Raw genomic sequence first — 17,729 nt, 5'->3', positions numbered from 1 at the left:
GGGGGGGGGGGGCTATAATTTATAGGAGAGATTTATTTGAAGAAATATTACAACATATAAAAACTACATAAAGTATCAATTCCCACTTGTACAAAGCGGCCGATTATTTTCAATACAATGCGGCGTAAAAACGGGAGATGGGGGGGGGCCGGGGCAGGGCCGGGACCGGGGGGGTCCTGCTGGAGGTGCTGGGGGCCCCGTGGGCGCCCTGCCGGGGCCGGGGGGGCTGCACCGGGTTGGGGGGGGAACCGGGGGGGTAGTGGAGTTCGACCATCACAGACAGCGGCGGAGGGCAGAGACGTGGGCACGAGCACAGCCGCAGGGAAGGTCCCAGGGACCGAGAATTTTAAAAACAAACAAACAAAAAATCAAAACAAAACAAAACAAAAAAAAAATAAAAGGGGGATAAAATAAATCAGTGCATGTTTGGGAGTCCCGGTGCCGGAGGCGCGTCAGTCAGCCGGTTCCACCGTTTCCATCTTCTCCGGGGCGCTGGGCGCTGTGGGGAGAGGAGGCGGGCGATGGCGGCGGCGCTCCCCAAGCCCCCGTTATTGCCCCCATTAATTCTCCATCTCCCCCATCTTCTGCTTCAATCGAGCAGAACCGCCGGTCCTAACCCCCCGAGCCCCCCGGCGAGGCGCGGCGGCGAGGTGTAGGAACCGCCGGCCCGCACCTACCCGCGGTGTCTTCCCTCAGCTTCGCCAACACGCACGATTTGATCTCCAGCCCGATGGCTTTGGCTAGAGGAGGAGGCACTGCGTTACCGACCTGCGACAGAAGTAGGGTTACGCTCGCGCGGGCTCGGCGGCGCCACGGGGCTGCGCGCGAGCGGCCGCGCTTCACCTGTCTGTGCTTGTCGAGGATGTTTCCGAAGAGCCGGTAGGTATCGGGGAAGCCCTGGGAGCGGGCGCACTCCCTCACGCTCACTACCCGGTGCTGCTCGGGGTGCAGCACCCGGCCCTGCGGCGGCAAAGGAAGCAGTTCAAGAAAGAGCGAGGGGGACACCCTTCGTCTGCGGGGGGGGGGGGGGGCGGATCCAGAGGCACCCACCTGCTTGCCCATGGGTTCGGGGTTGGTGACGGTGGTGCTGAAGAAGCCATCCCACTCCAGCCGCCCGTAGAGCCCGGCCCAGTGGTTGTGCCGGTTGCCGGTGTGGGGCAGGCACCAGGGGATGAGGGTGTTGAACTGCCGGTCCGCGGGGTCGCAGGGCTTCCCTGGGGGAGACGGGGAGCAATTATCCAAACAGAAAAAAAGCAGCAAAAGCTATCAATCAGCTTCTCTCTCCCCAGACTGACCCTGTGGGGCCGCGCGCGCGCCACCAGCCCGATTAAATTTTATCACAGCTCGCTGCAAAACGCCTCTCAAGCAGCTCCCATCGGAGGCGGCCCCGTAAATGCCAGCAATAATAAATAAGCATTTGAGGAACACGGCCACGTCTGTGTCACTGGAAAGCGTGGAAATGAAATAACTTTGCCGGCTGCAGCAGATGAAATTAAAGAATGAAGGCTCGTAGAGCAGGCTGGGAAATTCGCACTCGGGAGGTTTAAAAAAGCAAATAACAGCCGAAGCGGGATGAGTAGAAGGTATTACTTTATACATTCGAGCTGCGGAGGGAAAATTGGCTTTGCAAGCATTTACATCAACGGCGGAGCAGGGAGCAGCTCGTTCTGCGGGGATGGGGACACCAGGACGATGTCCGTAGGAAGGAATGGGGGTATGGGGTGCTGGGCTGAATTACCTACCCCTAATTAGCACGGTTAGCAGTGGATTAACCCCCCCGGTTCCACCACGCAAGGTGCGGAACATCTCCCAGTCCACGGGCAGCAACAGGAGACCGCGTTGGGGTGCTGACGCCTACCTTCCGCGCAGGAGCAGACTCCCCGCAGCGCACCCGAGCTGCTGCGGCCGTTCTTCTTCTCGTGGTGCGTGTACCGCAGCTTGCGCGTGGTCGTGCCGTCCGACAGCCGCACCTCGATGTTGGGCAGGTCGCGCCAGTCGGAGCCGGGGGCCAGGGGGATGTGTCTCATCCGCGCCGCGACCAAGGCGCTCATGTCCTGCAAACGCCAAGCCTGCCGTCACCTCCCACCATCGGAGAGCGCCCCAGCGCTCGGTGGCGAGGCAAGGGACTCAGAGGGACCACCGGTCAGCCCGGCACCAGGATTGTGGCCCCATTCCTATCACTGGAGAAGGCTGTGGGAGAGGGAGAGATCCCAGCAGCTCCACCAGCCTCCTTTTCCTCTCAAATTGCCAAGTTTTGGGATAAACACACATAGGGACTGCTTGGGGATGATCTCACCCCGTTTGCTCAGCACCCACCAAACATCCCTGCCCTAATCTCTGGGTCTGGCGGGTGCTAGCGCAGCGTCACCCACCCCACGTACCTTGCAGATGTGATCCCTGAGGATGGGCTGGTACTGGGAGCCCCGGATCTGCCGCTGGAACCAGGACTGGGGCTCCCCGTTGTAGGAGATCTCCAGGGCAGAGGCACCGTTCCGGATCTCGGGCAGGTCGGACATGGTGTCCCGCACCGTGATGGTGCGGAAGGGGCCGGAGTACGTCCTGGGAGCGCGGAGCAAGCGCCGTGAGCAGCTAAACCCTACCCCTGCCCCTCGAGAAGCCACGCGGCGCTCCGAAGGCTCACCGGGTGATATTGCTGACGAACTTCTTGTCGTCCACCACCACGCTCAGCTGGCAGGCACGGGGCGCAAACACGTGCAGGGGCTCGGGGAACATGGGCAGCTTCTCACCGGGAGCCGCGGCAAGGACGATGGCTCTCCGCCGCGTCTGGGCCACGCCGTACTGGCCAGCCTGGGGAGGAAGGGACACGCCTGAGGGGACAGCAACGGGGTCTGGCAATCCCCGTCTAGTCTGCACCCTTAAAAAGCTGGGAAATTCCCTCTACCGCGGAGGAGCGAAGGAAACCAAAGAGCTCAAACGGCACCGCTTTGGAGGGGATGGTTCAGAGCAGAGCCAGGCTGGAGTCAAAGGGTTTTTGCTCTCGTTAACTGCCTCGGGGTGCCGAGCTCGTGCCCCGAACCTACCTGCAGGACCCCGAAGGTGCACTGGTAACCCATGCGGACAAGGCAGCGCAGGGTGAGCTTCAGCACCATGGAGCGCTTGAAGGACACGAAGTTCCTGACGTTCTCCAGCAGGAAGAACCGCGGCCGGTAGTAGTCGCAGTAGCTGCCAGGAGGGAGAGGGACCACGAACGAGGATGGAGCAGCGGTCGAGGCTCCTGGGGACGAGCCCGCACCCCGCCACCTCCTTACCTGAGGAAGGAGACCACCAGGGAGTTCTTGAACTTGGAGTAGGTGCGGGAGTTGAAGCGATTCATGCCGCTGAAGCCCTGGCACGGGGGGCCTCCGCACAGCATCTCCACGTCCCCCTTCTGTGGCAGCTTCTGCCCCAGCGAGTTGGTTTTCTCGCCGGACATGACCAGCTTCAGCAGGACGTTGCAGTCCTCCGTGAAGACGGTGGTGCCAGGGTTGTTCAGCCGGAAAGCCTGGGCGGCCGGCTCCCACATCTCGATGGCCCACAGCGTCTCCGACACGCCTGGGGAGACGACGCAGAGCGTCTTGGGCTTGCTTGGATGAGCAGAGCGCCGCTTCGTGCTCCCCGATCCAGCTCGGGGCTCCCAGGATAAGGGATGGAGGAAGCGAGCAGCGAGACGGCCAGCGCCGATTCCCCCCGGCTCTGCCGCTCACCTGCCTGGTGGAAGCCCTCGGAGAGCCCCCCGCAGCCAGAGAACACGTCCAAGGTCCGCAGCTTGGGCAGCTTCAGCTCGGCCGGCTCCTGCTCGCTCTGCTCGCAGGTGACGGACGACTTCCCTTTGCCTTTGCCTGCAAGCAGAGCCCCGCTCACATCAAAAGGCAAAGTCACTTCCTCCTCTCGGTGCTTACGAGGCAAATTTTTCTGCCCTCCTCCGCAGCAGTTAAAACATCGGCTTAAAGCACCTTTCTACCCGTAATTGTTCTGCCACTGCCAGAATACGCCCTTGCATTTGGAAGGAAAGCCTCTCCTCTTTCCCTGCGCCATCCCTTTCCACCCAGCAGCCCGTGGATGCAGTCAGAGAGCTTCAGGCTCAGACCAGAGCAGCAGGAGCTCGTGGAGCAGCTCCCCTCCTTGGCAGGGTACAAAACCCTACGCTAGAGAGCGGTAAGCCCCAGCAGAGGGACGCCAGCAAGTAAAAAACTTCAAGAGGGGCCAGATGCTGTTGCCGAGAGGTTTATTTCAGAGAGGTGAGGCCTTGCACAGCTGTCCCTTAAGAACAGAGCCACAGACCGCAGGGCTGCATCCTGTGAGAGCACCGGAGCGGGAGAAGAGCACAGAAACATCTGGCTGGTGGCAAGTCTTATCTCCGCTCTGCAGCACCTAACGGCAAGCGCGAACGGGTGCCCCAAGCCGCCGCCACCCCCCCTAGACACTCACCTTTCCCTTTGCCCTTCCCCTTCCCTTTATTCCCGGAGCTCCGTGCGTGGTTGGGAGGATCTTCGAAGCTCTTGGTTTTTGCGTTGTAAGCCTGGGGGGGGAGAAGGAGTTTGGGAAGCTTGAACACAAAGAGCTTTCCTCGCCAAGATGCTGTCGCCAAAACGGGAGACGCGGACTGGCAGAGCTCAGGGCATCTGTTCAGGTCCCCTGGGGACATGCTCCTCACCTCTAAGAAGTAGAAGCGGTCGAGGCCGCCAGCGGAATAGTCCTGGATGCTCTCGGTCAGGTCCTCGCCGTACACCACCGTGCAGCGGCCCTGCACAGCACGGAAGTCGACGGTCGTCTCCTCGTCGCTCCAGTACAGGAGGTTGATGTCTGCGTGGTAGCTGGCTTTCATGGACTTGTGCGTGTTCTCGGGTCTGCAGAAAGAGCTCCTGGTTAGGGGAAACGCTTCGGGGCAAACCCTAAGCGCGGTCCGGCTCAGGTTGTGGTGCTCCCCCGCTGCACAGCTCCATCTCCGCGGAGAGAAGCGGGTTTATTTCCTCCCACAGCACATGTCTGCTAGCAGGACCTGGGCGCAGCACCAAAGGGATGACTTGTTTCGTACCAAAAGGAGCTTTGGGGGTTTTCTTGGGGGAGGGAGGGGAAGCCAGCGCTGCGCAGCTAAGCAAATTTAAAGGCAGAGAGATCTGGAAGCAAGGCTTCAAGCACGTGGTCTGAGCGTTAGCACGCTCCTCTCCGCTGCCAAGGCTCCTCGCACACATCTCCCCGTGGTGCGCGGGAGATGACTAAGAGCCTGCAAATGTTTGGGTAAACACCCACACCCCGGGACGGCGCTGGCAGCACGCCGCAGTGGAGGCTCCGGTGGCCCCGAACCCCTTCGGGCAGTGCCCACGCTGCTCTCCCCGGCCCTGCAGAGGTGCCTGAGGTACCAGCGGGCTCCGCGGCGACCTTGTGCCGACGCCGCCGAGCTCTTCCCGGCACCCGAAATGCCAGGCAGCCCCGGTGGGAACCTCCCGGCGCCGCTCACCTGTAAAACTTGAAGATGCGCAGCTTGATGTCAGCCTCGTTGGGCTTGCCGTTGCTGCGGATGTTGCAGAAGATCTCCTTGATGCGGCCCACGCGGTAGGGGTCGGGGGCATCCAGGTTGCTGCCCTTGATGTACTCCGAGTACTTGCGGTAGTGCTCCGGGTGCAGCTCCTCGTCCACCGCCTCCTTCTTGGGGCGCTTGGCCGGGCTGGCGGGTTTCATGCTGGGGAGCGGGGAGACAAAACACGTCGGGGAGCCCCTTTCCAGCGCCCCAAATAAAATAACGCAGCCCAGCGCATCCTCCTCCCGCTTCTCTGCTTGCTTCCACCTCTTCTGCTCCCCTCGCTGCAGCGCGGGCACCGAGCCACCCCAGAATGGGGCACGCACGAGCGGCCAGGAGAGCGCGCAGCTGCAAAGCAAGGTGCCTGCACGCTGCAGCCCTCTTCCCAAAGGGCTTTGCCATTTCTCTTCCCCTAATTACAAAGCAGCAGGCAGGGTCTTGTTTCCTCTTTCATCCACCCAAGCTCTTCCTTTTGAAGGAAAACAATACGCGAAGTATTTCGGTTCGTCTGCCAAAACGCGGCAGCTCGGCTCTCGGAGCGAAGTCGCTCCGTTCAATAATGGGGGGTGAAATCTGGGCTAAAGCTTTCAGAAATCAGGGCGCTGGGCGCTTAGTTTGTGGGATCGACAGAACAGCATCCCTAGAAGTGCTTCCAGCCCCCCGCGAGCACCAACCTGAAGGAAAAGGCTTCCGGCAGGAGGTAGACGCCATCTCCCACCCTGTACTGCACTCCGTTCTTGGTGGCCAGGGCATAGAACATCTTCCCATCCCCTTCCTCCAGGGGCTCGGCCACTTTGGGTATCTCCTTGTGCCTCACCTCGTCCAGACGCGTGCAGCTCATGCAGAACCTGCGGGACAGGGACAGGAGCGCGGTGACGGGGCCGCGGGGAGGCTCCAGCGGCTCTGGCGAGGAGCGGTTCCTCCGTGCCGCCCGGCTCGCGCTCACTTGTACTTGTTGTCTTCCGTGGGCTCAGTTTTCGGCGGCGACTCGAAGCGAGCGTACTCCTGGTCGTACCACATCTGGTAGAAGTACGTCCTCCCGTCGTCTTCCACCATCTTGATCTCCATGTCCAGCCCGCCCTGCTGGGAGAGAGGTGTTCGCGGGGAGCGGCGCCGCTGCCTCTTTGCCGCGGCCGCCACGCGCCGATTCCAGCCGGAGTTGGCAGGGCTGTCACCCACCTCCATGGACCAGTTCTCCGAGGGCGCCTTGTAGATGACGTTGACTTTGCCGTGGATGTAGGACAGCTGCATGTCCTCGCATTCGTCCACCAGGAAGAGCTCCAGGGGGTCGGAGGTGGCCCCCAGGACGGTGTCCGAGCCCGGGCAGAACCAGTGCGCGTGGAACATCTGCCCGCTGCTGTCCTCCCACATGGCCGTCACCCTGCGGGCGAGGAGCCAGGGTTACGGGGCACCAGGAGGAGGCCGCGTTGCTCTGAGCCTCGCCAGAGCAATTAGGAGAGCAATTAGGGCTCCCTAATCGGCAGCAACCACCAGCAGGGACCGACCTGGCGAGGTAGAGGGGCTTGGTGGGATCGTCGGGGCTGACGGAGACGCAGTCTCCCACCTCCAGGGTCTCCGAGTCGATGCACACCCTCTGGTAGTAGTCCTTCTTCCCATCGCTCTGCGGAGGCACGGGACGGTCGGGGAGAGCTTTAAATCCCCACGAGAGACACGGCCCCGCCGCAGCCCCCGTGCGCCCAGCCTCACCTTGACCGGCTCGCCCACCCAGGAGATGCGGCTCTTGTTCTGCTTCTTCTTCCTGCCCTGCAGCATCTTCTTGGGCGACGGCATTTCGGGGATGTTATCGTCCACTTCTTCGTCCTCGTCAGCTTCCCGGACAGCCAGGTTGGGGCACCTGGGGACACAAAAGGACCGTGGCTGCAGCCCCGTTGTGCGGGGACCAGGGCGGACGTGGCACTTTGCAGACCCCGTCCCCTCTCTCCAGAGGGGGAACAAATGCCACCAGGGTGGCTCGGTGGGGACGCACCTCCTCTGCAAACAGGCCTGCTTGCTCCGTCCGCTGCCCCCAAACTTCACCATGTTCTGGCAAGCCTTGCACTTGCCGCACTCGGGCTGCTGGCACACCTGCGGCAGGGAGAAATCAGCTTGAGTGCGGGCAGGAGCAGCAGGGACGCCACAGGCAGGGGCTACGGGGTGGCCTCAGGAATCGCTCCTCTTTGGATTTAAGGAAGAAATCCTTCACCATCAGGGTGGTGAGGCACTGGAACAGTTTTTGCCTGGAGAACTTGTGGATGCCCCAGCGTTGGAAGCGTTCAGAACTGGGTTGGACGAGGCTTTGAGCAACCTGATCTAGTGGGAGACGTCCCTGACCAGAGGGGATCCTTCCAACCCAAACCATTCCGCGGTTCTCTGTCCCGACGGAGCCAGCGAACTCGTAATGTGGGAACCCCCAAATGGGGCTGGGGGCGTTCGGGGTGGAAGGAGAGCCGGGGATGGCACCGTTTCGCCTGGCCCCACACGCCCGCCCGCCGTTACCTCGCAGACGCCGCAGCGCCGGCGCTTCATGGCGTTCTCCTTGTCGTCCTCCTTCTCGTCCTTCTCGATCTGCTCCGAGAAGAAGGTGTCGAAGATGAGGTACACCAGCTTGGTGGTGGTGGCCTTGGTGGGGCCCTTGTCCTTGTCTATTTTGGTGGGGTGCCGGATGGCCTGCCGCCGGACGGCTCGCCTGCGGGCAAGGTGAGAGCCGTGAGCCCGCGCCTCGGACCGCCGAGAGCCCCGCCACGCGCTCCAGCTCAGCACCCCCGTCACCCACAGAGCAAAGAGATTCCCCCTGGGCCAGTTTCGGGAGGATTTCTGCTCCTATCTCCCGCTGCTGCCCGTGCTACGAAGGCACCAGGGCTAAATCCCCAAGTTCTCCCAGCTGGGAGCAAGCACCGGGCTACATCCCGGGAGGATCCTGTCCGCAAAGCCGACGGGGAGCAAACCTTTGGGTTTGCGCGGCCGTGCGGGGAAGGCCGGGGGGGGGGGGCTCACCTCTTCCCCAGGGTGACCCCAGCCAGCTTGATCAGGTCTCTCATGCAGGGCGTGATGAGGACGGGGGGCTCGTCGCTGTCCCCGGCTTCGTCGTAGCTTTCCACCTGCTCCACCACGAACTGAGCGTGCCGCAGGAGCGAGTCCTCTGTGAAGCGGTTGAAGTTCAGCCCCGCGGGAGGCACGGTGGTCTGCGAGGACGGGCAGGTTAGGGGTGGGGGGAGAGGACGGCGGAGCAAACCCCCCCCGCGCCCTCTCCCCGCCGCCCGGCGCTCCCCCGGGGGTTGCTCACCTCGATCTTGTTGAGCAGATCCTCGTAGCTGACGTCGCGGTTGTTCTGCAGGAACTCCACGACGATCTTGCTCATGTAGATCTTCTCCTGCATCAGGGCGAAGATGGGCGCGTACTCCTCGCTGGGCTCCATCAGGATGTAGTCGGCGAAGGCTGCGGCCGAGAGCGGGAGGTAAACAACCAGGGAACCGGGCGGTCACGACCGAGCTAGGACTGCAGCAGATGGGGTTTTTTTTTGGGGGGGGAGCCAGCCCGTCCGCACGGCTACAAGGGACCTCAGCCCAGGGACAGCTCTGCCCACGCTCACGGCTACCGACACCAGAGCAGGGCGAGCAGGAGCTCGAGGCAGGGCGCAGGGTAGCGGCGCGCTACCCACGGACTTGTCTTTTATTCTTGGCATGCTGCTACCTAATTAGAAAGCAAAGACAACCCCAGGTTTGTTTGCCACTACAAGCTCCGTTTGCTGCCGCACAGGGGAGCTACGTCCTCCTCTGACACCACCTTTGCTTTGAACAGAACAGGTTACCGGAAGGGCGACGTTCCTGTTCCTTGCAGAAACGGGGAAGGGAAACGCTTTCAAACCCCAAAAAAGCAGCTTCTTCCCCCAGCTCGGGCCAGGAGCAAATGGAAAAGCCTCTCCGGGAGCGACCCGGACCCATCCCCGATCGAAGCAAGGCCTTAAACGCCGACGCGGGCGCGCTCCCCGCACCGAGCCCGCCGCCTCGGCTCGCCCACCTGTGGTGAAGCCGATCAGGGCTTTCTCCCCGCCGTCGAAGCCCGTGATCCACCAGGCGTTTATGGGCCCCAGCTTCTTGGCTCTCACCCCACCTGCGAGAGAGAAGCCGCGGACGTCAGCCCGAAACCCAAGGAGCTGCAGAGGGGAGAGCTGAGTCCCACGGGGGGGGTCGCCGGCCCCGCGGACCCCCGGGCTCCTCCGCACCACGCTCACCGTCCAGGCAAGGGTTGTCGTCGTAGATGGGCTTCACAGCTCCGCTGAAATACAGCTCGATGTTCCTCTCGATCAGGCCGGTGTCAAACGGGCACAAGTGACCCCGCTTGTCGTAGACGCTGGTGGGGACGGAGCCGGGTTGCGTTTTGTGCTTTTTTTCCACCAGATTTGTGAATCCGGGGGCTTTTCCTAGCCCGCTTCCCACCCCCCCCCCCCAGCTCACCTAAAAGAGGTGACTTTGTGCTGCGGAAGGTCCTCGTAGCTTTCAAAGCCATCTTCGTTAGCGTCGAAGAGGGACAAGCGCTCATCGGTCAGCATTTCGGGCTCCTCCAGCTGGGCGAGACACAGAGAGGAGGGCGTTGGAGGAGCGCTCCCCGCATGGCAGCACCCCGCGCCCGAAGCAGGGCCGATTCCTTACGGCATCGTCGGGATCCCCTTGGAAGAATTTGAGGTCAGGGTCGTCGAGGTACTGTCTGCAGTCGACACACTTGGGAGGGGTGGTCTGCAAGACACGGGAGGTGGCGTGAGCTCTTCTCTCCCCTCTCCTCCACCAGCCTCGGGCTCCGAGCTCCTTCCCCGAGCGGCCCCGTGCTCTTGTTCCCGAAGCATCCAGGCTCTTTGAAGGCAGCCAAGGCAGCTCTCGCGGGCCGCGCTGCTCCCCACCTCGCTCGGGTTTTGGTTTTGGGCAGCTGTGCGTGCCGGAAAGGGCTTCCCCCTTCCCTTAGAGAACCCCAGCCACCACGTGGAAGAGCCGCAAGAACAAAAAAGCACCAAAACCGCTGGGGTGCGGGCTGGAAAAGCGACTTACTTTAGCAGGTGTTGTAGTTTTAACCTGAGTAATTTCATCTTTTATCTCAGACCTGGGAGTAAGAAAACACAAAGAGCGGGGGATGAAGGCACAGAGCAGAGAAACGGCCCCGGTGGCCCCTGAAGGCAGCGTGAGCGTGGAGCAGGCTGGATCCCCGGCTTCCCCACGAAACCCCCCTGCTTCCCCCTGCTCCTCCCCGTGCTGATGGGGCCGAACGGCCCCGACCCTGCAGCCCCAACGGGGCCGGAACCGACGCCGCGGGGTCCCAAGGGTCCGCTCAGAAAACGCTCGCACGGCAGGCTCTGCTCCTCACCCTTCTTTGGTTTCGATTTTAATCCTCTTCTCGTCTTGTTCCTTGAGGGAGAAACGAAGGGGTGTACGAGGATGAGGACGGAGCGCGCGGCGGCCTCGGGAACAACGCGCACGCACGAGCAACCCCGGCCACGAGCTCACCCCCCCTGCGGGCACCGCCACGCACCTTCTCCTCCAGCTCCTCCTCATCCTCCTTCTCCGCGCTCACCTCCTGCTTCACCTCCCCGTTCACCTCCTCCGATTTCCGTTTGTTGGACCTGGTGGTTTCAAACGCACGGGGTCAGCCCTCGGGGTTCCGCGCCGGGCGTAACGAGCGTTTCGGGGCGCCGACGGGCTCCGGCTCCTCGTGGGAGCCCGGCGGGTTTGGGGATCGAGAGAGGAGGGTGAAGGCTCCCTGGGGACATCCTGAAGGAGGCGCGGGTCCCACCCCGCGTACTGACCCTTTGGAAAACATGCTCAGGATGCTCGGCTGCCGGCCGGAGCTGCGGGTGACCCGGGAGCTGGCAGGAGACCCTGTTAGGACGACAGCGAGGGTCGGCGTTAGCGGCGTGGGACCCGCTCCCGCGGCCCCCAGGCGGCCAACAGCCCCCTCCCTGACACCCCCAGCCCCGAGCAAGGCAAAGAGACCCCGAAACCCCTTCCGGAGGGGCTCCGTTTTTCCACCCCATCGGGAACCGCCGCGCTCCCGCTCCGTGTTGAATCGCAGCGGGCGATTCCCGCCGCCTTTTAAGCGGCTGCAAGAGCAGAGCCGTTACTTTTGCTCTCCCCGTTGGATCTGCTCCTCCTGGCCTTGCGCGCCCGCGGCATGGGGGTTGAGGAAGAGGAAGAGGCGGCCGCTTCCTCCATCTCCATCGCACTGTCCTCTTCCCCGTCGGGTCCTGCCCGCTCCGAGTCCTCGTCGCTGCCGTAGGCGCCGTTCTTGGAGCACCCGTTGGACGCCCGCAGCAGCGGCGCCGCGTCCCCATTCTCCGCCGAGAGCTCTCGGTGGAGCAGGGCTTTCACCTTGGCCAGGTACCTCTCCTGCAGGGGGGGGGGGGAGATCGGCGTGGTTTGAACGGGGCACGAATAAAATGGAGCTGAGCTCCCCCCCCTCAACGAAACCGGGCACCGGGTCTCACCTCCGACAGCTCCTCGCAGCGCAGCTTGGCTTCGAGCTCGCTCAGCTGGTCCCGCACATCCGCCTGCAAGAAGCCCTGGATGAGGCTGAGCTTCTCCTGCACGCTCTCCTGCGGGGACGGAGGGGACAGCGTGGGCCGGGGGCGGACGCGGGTTCCTCCCCGTGGGGGCTCGGCTCCGAACCCGGGCGCCGCTCACCCAGCTGCCGGGGGACCTCCTGACATGACATGATGGCGAGATCCGGGACAACGGGGACGCGGGGACATACGGACCGCACCGGGACCCCCGACCTCACCGCAGGGCACGTGTCCGGGGAAAAGCTGGGCCAGCAAGGGGAGACGGGCTCTCACTTGGCCTGCCCGTCGCGCCGTTCCCCATCCCGCCCTGCCCGGGGTGAGCCCGCCGCCGCGGCCGGCCCCAAACCGGAGCCTCGCGAGCGCTCCCTTCCCGTGCCACGCCGATGAATCACCGCGCGCCAAAGAGGCACCGAGCGCCCGACCGCGAGCCGAAGGCGCGCGCTGGGGGGGGGGGGGGGGGAAGGTTGGGGGGAGCCCGGAAAGGCGTTTCCCGACGGCGGCGGCAGCACCCGGCACCCACCTTCTCGCTCAGGCTCTCTTCATCCCGCTCCAAATCTTGCAGCCTGCGGGAGGAGAGAGGCAGGGGGTCAAGGGGGATCCGCGGCGGGGAGGAACGACGGGCGGCTGCGCCCCGAAATCGCGTGTGTCCGTCCGCGTGTCCCCAAATACCTTCCCCCCCCCCCGCCAAGGAAGGTCACCCTTGCGTACGCTAGCAGAAAACGGCGCCGTACCCCAAAATCTACGCCCCGAAACGGCTCCGGGGATGGGGAATAAAGTGCGAGGACGGGCACGGGCACGGCCGAAAAGCCGGGGGGAGCAGCCACGTGTCGCCGTCCCGCGGGCGCACAAAGCGGCGCCGGGACGCCCCCGAGCCCCCCGCGGCCCCCGTTTGGGGGACCCCCAAAGCCGTTCCCGTCCGCCCCCCCCCTCCACCCCCACCCCAAAAACCCCTTGGCCCCGGGCAGGACGCGTCCCTCACCGGCAGCTGGGGCCGGCCATGCAGCCGGGGGCGCGGGGAGCCGGATGCGGTGCGCCCGGAAGAGCGGCGGCCGAACCGGAGAGCGAAGCGGCTCGGCACTCGCAGGGGCGCTTGGGGTGGCGGTGGGGACAAGGGGTGTGTGTGTGTGGGGGGGGGGGACGGGACACGGGGAGGGGTTTGGGGGGGGGACACGCCACACCACACACACACACACACGCGGGGTGAACGCTGGGGGCCCCCCCCCCCCCCCACCCCCCAACTCGCCGCCGGCCGGGGGATGCCGGGAGGAGAGCGGAAGGGACAATAGCGGCCGGGGAGCGCGGCACAGGAAGCGCCAGCCCCTCCGGGCGCCCTCCCCACGGACACGGGGCGAGCGGGGATTTTTTTGGGGGGGGGCAGGGGGGGGGACTCGCACAGGATGAAGCCCCCCCCCCCCCCAAATATACACGCACACCCCACAAGAGCGGGCGCGAAACCCGTGCCCCCCGGAGGAAGGCGGGAGTCCCGCTTCCGCAACACACCCCCCCACACCCCCCCGGGAGAAATCAAGGCAGGAATTTCCGTGCCCCCCTCCCCGCCACGCTGCCACCCCACGAGGGGACGGGGTTGAGCGTGGTGTGCGTGTCCTCCCCCCCCCCCCCCCAAAAAAAAAATAACCCCAACAAACCTTTCTTCCTGCCCCGGGTGGCAGCGCGGGGACAAAGCCACGTGGGGGCACGGGCGGGCGCCCCCGTTGCCACGTGGGGCCCAGCCCGCGGGGCAGGCGTTTGCCCCCCCCCAGTCCTCAGTGACCCCCCCCAAATGCTGGGGGTCTGGGCTGCCCCATGCAGAGGAAGGGGGGGGGGGCAACAGGGGGAGTGGGCGCAGTGGGGGGAACCGTGCCCCACGGCGGTGCTTGGGGCTGGGGATGTGGAGAGGTGCTGGGGGGGGTCAGGGCAAGAATTGGGGGGGGTCACGGCAAGAATTGGGGGGTTTATGGCAGTACTGGGGGGGCCAGGGCGAGAATTGGGAAGGTTATTGCAGTGCTGGGGGGCGTTATTACAGCACCAGGGGGCATTGCACTGCACAGGGGACTTCAGAGCAGTGCATGGGGGAAAATGCAGTGCGGGGGGGGGGGGGGGGCAAAGAGGGGGGCCGTGCAGTGCATCGGGATCCTCGCACTGCCTGGGGGCGATGCTCTGCACGGGTAGGGGGGGTGGCGGGGGGGCAGCACAGTGCTGTGGGTCAGGGCCCGGCCCGGGGCTGTCGGAGCCGTGCAGCGAGATGCAGTGCAACGAGCGGGGTGTCGGTGCAGTGCAGTGCAGTGCAGTGCAACACGGAGATGGCAGCGCAGCGCAGCGCAACTCAAAGCAGAGCTGCCAGCGCGGTGCAAGGCAATGCAAAGCACGGGGGCTGCCAGCGCAGTGCAGTGAGGGGGGTGTCAGCGCAGTGCGACGCAACACAGGGTGGCTGCCAGTGCAGGGCAAGGCAGGGTGCTGTCACCCCACCACGCTGCTGGGCGCTATCAGCAGCACACAGCAAGGTGCGGGGCGCTGCCGGGCATCAGGGCTGTGCCCAGGGTGGGCTGCAGAGCACGGGGGGGTCAATGCATAGAGCAGTGGAGGGGGTCACTGTGTTGCATTGCGTTGCATTACATTGCATGGCGCTGCAGCGTGTTGCAGCATGTTGCGTTGCATTGCATTACATTGCCTTGTGGTGCGTTGCATCGTGTTGCATTACACTGCATGCAGCGCGTACATGCTATTGCATCACATTGCATTATATCACATTGCATTGCAATATGTTGCGTTGCGTTATGTCGCATTACATTGCATGGCCTTGCACCGCGTTGCATTGCATCCCGTTATGTCGTACAACATTGCATTACATTGCATTGCATGGCATGGCACTGCACTGAGTTGAATTGCATTGCAGGCCGCTGCATTATGTTGCATTGCATTGCATTACATTGCAAGGCATTGCATTACGTTGCATGGCATCGCACTACGTTGCATCGCATCATATTGCAGCCTGTTGCATTGCATTGCACTGCATAGCCTTGCGTTACATTGCATTGCATGACATCGCATTGCAGCGTGCTGCAGCACGTTGCATTACGTTGCATTGCATCACACTGTGCCATATTGCATTGCATTGTACTACGTTGCAGCCTGTTGCATTGCATTACGTTACACCATGTTGCATTGCACCTCAGCCCGTTGCATTGCACTGCATTACATGGCACCATGTTGCATTGCGTTGCACTGCATCCTGTTCCATTGAATTGCATCCCATTCCATTGCACTGTGTTGCATCGTGTTGCACTGCACTGCGTTGCACTGCAGCCCATTGCATTACATCGCACCGTGTTGCATTGCGCTGCAGCCCGTTGCGTTGCATTGCACATTGCATTACGCTGCGTTGCATTGCAGCCTGTTGCATTGCGTTGCATTACGTCGCACCGCGCTGCGTTGCATTGCACTGCAGCCCATCGCATCGCACATTGCATTACGCTGCACCGTGCTGCATTGCATCACGTTGCGTTGCACTGCGTTGCATTGCATGGCAGCCTGTCGCACTGCATGGCAGCCCGTTGCATGGCAGCCCGTTGCATTGCACGGCAGCCCGTTCCATGGCAGCCCATTGCATTGCATTGCAGCCCGTTGCATTGCAGCCCGTTGCATTGCATCGCAGCCCATTGCACTGCATCGCAGCCTGTTGCATTGCAGCCCGTTGCACTGCGTTGCATTGCAGCCCATTGCATTGCATTGCAGCCCGTTGCACTGCATCGCAGCCTGTTGCATTGCAGCCCGTTGCACTGCGTTGCATGGCAGCCCGTTGCATTGCATGGCAGCCCGTTGCATTGCATGGCAGCCCGTTGCATTGCATGGCAGCCCGTTGCACTGCAGCCCGTTGCACTGCATGGCAGCCCGTTGCACTGCGTTGCATTGCAGCCCGTTGCATCGCAGCCCGTTGCATTGCATGGCGCCCGTTGCACTGCAGCCCGTTGCACTGCATGGCAGCCCGTTGCCATGGCAGCCCGTTGCACTGCAGCCCGTTGCACTGCATGGCAGCCCGTTGCATTGCATGGCAGCCCGTTGCACTGCAGCCCGTTGCATTGCATGGCAGCCCGTTGCATTGCATGGCAGCCCGTTGCACCGCAGCCCGTTGCACTGCATAGCCCGTTGCATTGCATCGCAGCCCGTTGCATTACACCGCACCGTGTTGCATCGCACCGCCCCGCCGCAGCCAGCACCGAGCAGCGCCCCCGGGCCGTGCCCCGGCGGTGCCCCGGCGGCGCTCCCGGTGCTCCCGGTGCCGGTACCCCCCGGTGCCCCGGGGACTCACCGTCGGCGCAGCTCGGCGGGCAGCGGGGCCGGGGGCAGCGGCGCGGCCCGGGCCGGCATCGGGAGGGCGGCGGCGGGAGCGGGGCCGGGACGGGAGCGCGCGGAAAACGGCGGGGGCGGGGCCGGGCGGGACCATTCCGGAGAGGGGGGGGGGTTGGGGGGGGGACCGGGAGGGACCATTCGGGGGTGGGGCGGGGGGAACTAGCTGGGGGTGGGATGTACCATTGTAGGGATTTGTGGGGGGGGTATTTGGGGGGGGGGGGTGTACCATTGGGGGGATTGAGGGGGGTAAGGGGGGGGCTGAACTATTGCGGGGGGGTGGGTGGGGGGAGTGGGGCGTGCCACTGCGGGATTTGGGGGGGGATATTTGGGGGTGGGACATACTATTGTGGGGATTTGGGGGGGGATTCGGGGGTGGGATGTACCATTGTGGGAGTTTGGGGGGGGATATTTGGGGGAGGAATGTGCCATTGGGGGGATTTGGGGGGGGTACAGGTGGGGGCTGAACCACTGGAGGGGGGGGATCGGGGTTGGGGTGGACCATTGTGGGGGGTGGAATGTACCACTGGGGGATTTGGAGGGGGGGTGACATTATGGGGGGGTATGGGCCGTACCACTGGGGGGATTTGGGGGGGGATTGAAGGGGGAGGGGGTCGTACCATTGTGGGTATGGGGGGGTCGGGCCGTACCACCGTGGAGATGGGGGGGATATGGGCTGAAACACTGTGGGGTTGAGGGGCTCTGGGTCGTACCATTGCTGGGACTGGGGGGGGATTGGGGTCCTACCACTGTGGGGTTGGGGGGGGGGTGAGGCCCAACCGAGTGCAGCCCCCAGGGCCCCCCCCGAAGGGCCAGAGGTGGCCGTGGGGCAGCAGGGGCCTACGGGGCCTCGTCCGGCCTCGCACACGCGTGTACACAGACATAGGCACGAATACACACCCGTACACACGCGTACGCACGCGTCGAGACCTGCACACACTCGTAGACACGCGTACACACGTATACACAACCGTACGCACTCGTAGACACCCGTACGTACCCGTAGACATGTGTACGCACACACATACACACGTGTACACAGTCATAGACACCCGTACACACACATACACACCCATACACACGTGTACGCACCCTCAGACAAGAACACACACGCACACACACCCGTACACACCCGTACGCCCGCGCACGCACGTGCGCACAGGCCCGCCGCCACCGGCCGCCTCCCCCCGGGGCTGTTCCCGTCTGGCCCCCGGGTCCCAGAGGAACAGAAAGCAGAAGGCGGCCGCCCCCGGCCCCCCCCCCGGCGCAGGAAAACCCCGGCTTCCCGTTCCCGCCGCCGCAGCGAGCCCCGGGGCTGCTTTC

At 63.7% G+C, this 17,729-nt stretch overlaps 1 protein-coding gene across 7 annotated transcripts; it reads right to left on the bottom strand.

Annotated features, from left to right (window-relative positions):
- Window positions 1-13: 13 nt before the first annotated feature.
- DNMT1 (DNA methyltransferase 1) lies at window positions 14-16,488 on the bottom strand. 7 transcript variants are annotated; one of them, XM_066986418.1, is made up of 35 exons: window positions 16,369-16,444; window positions 12,583-12,625; window positions 12,184-12,305; window positions 11,988-12,050; window positions 11,625-11,889; window positions 11,310-11,382; window positions 11,036-11,126; window positions 10,871-10,911; window positions 10,558-10,609; window positions 10,168-10,251; window positions 9,973-10,082; window positions 9,750-9,868; window positions 9,536-9,628; window positions 8,802-8,953; window positions 8,513-8,700; window positions 8,015-8,204; window positions 7,506-7,603; window positions 7,226-7,373; window positions 7,024-7,139; window positions 6,698-6,899; window positions 6,465-6,601; window positions 6,193-6,366; window positions 5,459-5,680; window positions 4,655-4,847; window positions 4,429-4,519; window positions 3,705-3,839; window positions 3,270-3,552; window positions 3,042-3,183; window positions 2,642-2,808; window positions 2,382-2,559; window positions 1,859-2,054; window positions 1,051-1,214; window positions 844-960; window positions 678-768; window positions 14-499 (listed from the first exon to the last, which is right to left on the bottom strand). In XM_066986418.1, exons 5-35 carry the CDS (start codon window positions 11,719-11,721, stop codon window positions 453-455), a joined length of 4,191 nt encoding a protein of 1,396 aa, XP_066842519.1. In that variant the 5' UTR covers window positions 11,722-11,889; window positions 11,988-12,050; window positions 12,184-12,305; window positions 12,583-12,625; window positions 16,369-16,444; the 3' UTR covers window positions 14-452. The 7 variants fall into 7 exon arrangements, with proteins under 7 accessions (XP_066842519.1, XP_066842514.1, XP_066842515.1 ...); XM_066986413.1 differs by lacking the exon at window positions 12,184-12,305 and having other exon boundaries at window positions 11,988-12,095; window positions 16,369-16,488; XM_066986414.1 differs by lacking the exon at window positions 12,184-12,305 and having other exon boundaries at window positions 6,465-6,598; window positions 11,988-12,095; window positions 16,369-16,488.
- Window positions 16,489-17,729: the final 1,241 nt, after the last annotated feature.

This window comes from Anser cygnoides, chromosome 34 (genome assembly GCF_040182565.1).
Source record: "Anser cygnoides isolate HZ-2024a breed goose chromosome 34, Taihu_goose_T2T_genome, whole genome shotgun sequence".
Taxonomy (NCBI): Eukaryota; Metazoa; Chordata; class Aves; order Anseriformes; family Anatidae; genus Anser; species Anser cygnoides.
The sequence above is the reverse complement of the archived record's forward strand: the minus strand, read 5'-3'. Positions and strand labels throughout refer to the sequence as shown.

Coding starts and splice junctions, on each gene's coding strand:
- DNMT1 (XM_066986413.1), bottom strand. CDS start 16,427: ATGCCGGCCCGGGCCGCGCCGCTGCCCCCGGCCCCGCTGCCCGCCGAG. Junction 9,869..9,972: donor CACAAAGTCACCTCTTTTAG/GTGAGCTGGGGG, acceptor CGTCCCCACCAG/CGTCTACGACAAGCGGGGTC. Junction 6,900..7,023: donor AAGCCCCTCTACCTCGCCAG/GTCGGTCCCTGC, acceptor CCTCGCCCGCAG/GGTGACGGCCATGTGGGAGG.